The 3883-nt window shown below is 41.0% G+C and overlaps 1 protein-coding gene across 1 annotated transcript in view; it reads left to right on the forward strand.

The window, feature by feature from the left end:
• PREX2 (phosphatidylinositol-3,4,5-trisphosphate dependent Rac exchange factor 2) overlaps window positions 1-3883 on the forward strand; it is a 217806-nt gene that overhangs the window by 102444 nt on the left and 111479 nt on the right. Inside the window, exons 23-24 of the mRNA XM_019632790.1 lie at window positions 1627-1846; window positions 2354-2561. Coding sequence (XP_019488335.1) covers window positions 1627-1846; window positions 2354-2561 — 428 coding nt within the window. The remainder of the gene's footprint in view (window positions 1-1626; window positions 1847-2353; window positions 2562-3883) is intronic.

The raw sequence follows: 3883 nt of genomic DNA on the forward strand, positions 1-3883 counted from the left end.
AGTTTTGTCCCCTCTCTACAATGGAAATGAGTTTTTCACTGAAAGTTTATATCACTATCAAATTTGTTAGTCATTTTGTTGATAGTTTCCTTCATTTCAATCCAGTTCCGCTTATATCCTGCTGTATGCTAAGACTGCTGAACTCCATGGCTTCTGTGAAGGTATGAAGACACAGTTTAGTAAACGCATAAGATAGTTCATATTCTAATGGTGAGCTGATATTTCTAAGATGTGGTCTTTGATAGCACTTCTTTATTCTTGAAGTTAACCTAGAAAAGTTAGACAGTACATAGTAGTAGTCTTAATTTTTATTCTTCTCAATGCCCAAACTACTACTCTACTAGTATAAATAAGTAGGATCTGGTTATAGTTTTCAAGCAAGAAGTGAGCATAGAGATGATTTAATTCCTATCTCTTATTTTATTAAAAATAATAAAGACAGTGACTTGCCCAGCATTTCATCAGTTATTGGGGTGACATAACTAAAACATGGGTAGCTGGTGGCTTTCGGTCCTTTCTAGAATCCAGTTCAGCTCTGTGAGTTGCCTGTTCATGGTGCGTAAGGCAGACAGAAGCCTTACCCTCCGAGAGTTCACCGTCTGCTAAAGAAAACAGAGAAAGAAAATTATTTGTAATTAGAAGGAGGTTTACAGTGTGCTGGAACCTAGCACCTAACCAGAGAAATTGAACCTAGACCAAGGCTCAGGGAACACCTCTTGCTGATTTCATAGAACTTGAAAATGCCTATGGTGAAGTTCGTCAATGAGAGAAGAACATATTCTCGGCACTCTGAATAGTGCGTACCAAGAGTGAGTAGATGGTGTGAGAGGAACTGAGTGAGGGCCAGAAGGAGCCCAGGAATCAAAGGGAAGGGAGCTTGAGATACATAAGCTAGCTTGGATCAGACTGTGTGGACCATGGCAAGGATGAGATGGATTTGAAGTGCAAGATTTTAAGCAGCGGAGCGGCTATCCTTGGAAGTCATGTGAAACCTCTGAGTGTGGCTTTATTCTCAATGGCCTAAGAGCAGAATCCACACCAGTCCTCAGGGTGATCCTGACCCACGTGCTCAGCAGTGATGGATAAAGGCATGGGAAGTGCAATCGGTTCTGTCTGTCATTCTGTCACTCTGGGTCTACACCGCCATGTCTTGCTTTCTAACCTCCCCACAGACCTCTGGTTTGGATTGGGTTTCTGACAATGTTTGGAATAATCTCATCTTCTCCCCTTGACCTGTCAGCTCCCCTGTTCTGCCACCTTGCCTCGCTTTAAATATGGAGGTCCTATATTGGTGACTCAGGACACTGATTTTTTCTGTCAGATGCTCAGCTATCTGTGGATTTGCGTCCTAGTAAGTGACATCAGTCACTTAAATTCATTTCTTTTAGCACCGAACTTGCAACCAGAATTTCAAAGGAATCATATGCATTGGCTGCCTCTGTTGCTTTGCTTTATTAAGAACGTGTGGATTCTAAAATATTGATTTAATTTCTAACGACTTACAACTTCACTCATTCCAGTTGATGTGACTTCTTTTTCTTTGGAGTTTTCCATGGATGATGGACGTGAGATGTTTGTGTTATCACTGCGTGCTCAACTGTTTTTGATTTTTTCTTTCATTTACAGTTCTCTCGTGTACTAAAGAACAGAGCCTGGCCCACCTTTAAACAAGCCAAATCGAAAGTCTCCCCACTGCACAGCAGTGATTTCTGCCCTACCAATTGCCATGTCAACGTGATGGAAGTTTCTTACCCCAAGACGTCGACCTCCCTGGGGAGTGCATTTGGGGTCCAGCTGGATAGCAGGAAGCATAATTCTCACGATAAAGAGAATAAGTCTGAGCAAGGTATGTTAGCGTTTGAAACTTTATCAAACCATGAAAAGTCATGCAGGCCATCATAACTGTTCCCACATCCCTGAAACTGGATCGATCCCTGGTGTGTAAGCAAGTCAGAATGCTTCTAAAGACAGGATTGCTCCCTAACCATCATTTGGATGATGATGCGTAGTGTTTTTAGAATGAAAAAGGAGTTATTACATGTATGATAGGCGCAGCTCATCCCCCTGTGAAAGCTGTTAACCTGAAATGGCCCTATAACTATGAGAAAAAACAGGGGAGCAGCTGTCGGAGATGCATAAATGTCATTCCTCACCATCTCAACAGGATGTAGGATTGAGCCGTGTTCCTAACACTTAATCCCAACTCCCCGTAAGCTTTGATTCCTGAATTAAATTCGGCATTGGATTGGCACCTTGTTTTATGTAAGCTCGGACCTCTGAAATGAATTGCACTGGGTGGCTGCTATAAATGAAAGGTGATAAATATTACTGTGGATTGACTCTCACCCCTCAGGGAAGCTGAGCCCGATGGTGTACATTCAGCACACAATTACAACCATGGCGGCCCCTTCTGGCCTGTCTCTGGGGCAGCAGGATGGGCATGGTCTCCGGTATTTGTTAAAAGAGGAAGACTTAGAAACCCAAGATATCTATCAAAAACTGTTGTGCAAACTTCAGACGGCACTGAAAGAAGTGGAGATGTGTGTTTGCCAAATAGACGAGTAAGTATTTTATTGACTCTACTTTTTTTTTTTTTCTCTCCTTTTAGCTGAGCCATCCTGCCACCTGTTGGCAGCTCAGCGGCAGCTCAGCCCCGGCTGGGCATCGAACCACTGTTGCTCAGAGCTCACACTCTTGAGCGAGCTCTTAACCAACTGAGCCACTCGGCCGGCCTGACTCTACTTTTAAATGTATCTCATAAAATAGATGTAGAAAATGAGACTTGTGAACATCCATCATTCTCTCTTTAGTTTTTGGAAATGTAGGTAGGAGATTTTTGCTGACCATATAGATCCTCTTCATTCTAACACCTTCAAAGTGATAAAACATGGCAACTATCAGTAGATATATATATTTTAAGGAAGCATTTAATATCAAGGGAAAAAACTGAAATTTTATCATATAGAAAACACTAAATACATTTTCGCGTGAAAAAATCAAATTGGGAAATGATTGAAAGGGTATGCACTATGTATAGGGATTTCTTTGTAACTTTTACAAAGCAGAACACAGTACTTGGTGTANAAAAGGAGGAAGCATTGTGGATCACATAGTCAGCAAACGCTAGCTGCTGTAAGCTGGAAAGATTTGTCAGGGTGAAGAGGAGGAGAGATGGCACTCAGTAAAGAGAGATACCATAAGTGGAGGCAAATATGTAGACATGAGACTGATGTATCGATGAAAAATTGGCATTCTGCCTGGACCAGAAAGGAGGATTTAAGTGGGATTCAATAAGAAGGGGGAAACAAACAAAAAAAAACTTGACAAAATCTAATTTTTCCAATGATATTTTGGAGTGGCATAATGATCAGGTTTGTTTGTAAGAAATACAAGTAGATGGTGACTTGGACTCAGGTGGAAGCATTGGGGAAGGAGAGGAAAGGATCATTTCAAGCTATGCATAGGAGGTAAACTACAGAGTGCACAACAGAATACATACACATTTTAAGAAAGGAAAACTGTATTAAAATAGTAATGTTCAATATACACCGATAACGAAAGATTTTTTTATACAAGTCACATGTATACATTCTTTTTTGGCGGTATAGACAGCTTTATGATGAATTAGTTATGGAAGATGAAGAGGGTGTTATCTCTTTTTTCTAACAAATATATGGTTTGTGATAAACTGAGGAGTGTACGTTATGGGGATCAGAAGCATAAGATTAAGGGTTTTCCCCTAAATGTTGGGGATTCTAAAAACATCACCCTGGTGAGTGAGAAGTGTCTTCCGTTTCGTTCTCTCGGGAGTAACTGGGAGCCTGGGAAGCTTTTAAAGCAGAGATGGGCAGGATGATGGACCGTGATTTTAGGTGATAAAAAT

The sequence above is a fragment of the Hipposideros armiger genome, unplaced genomic scaffold, assembly GCF_001890085.2.
Source record: "Hipposideros armiger isolate ML-2016 unplaced genomic scaffold, ASM189008v1 scaffold_1175, whole genome shotgun sequence".
NCBI classification, from domain to species: Eukaryota; Metazoa; Chordata; class Mammalia; order Chiroptera; family Hipposideridae; genus Hipposideros; species Hipposideros armiger.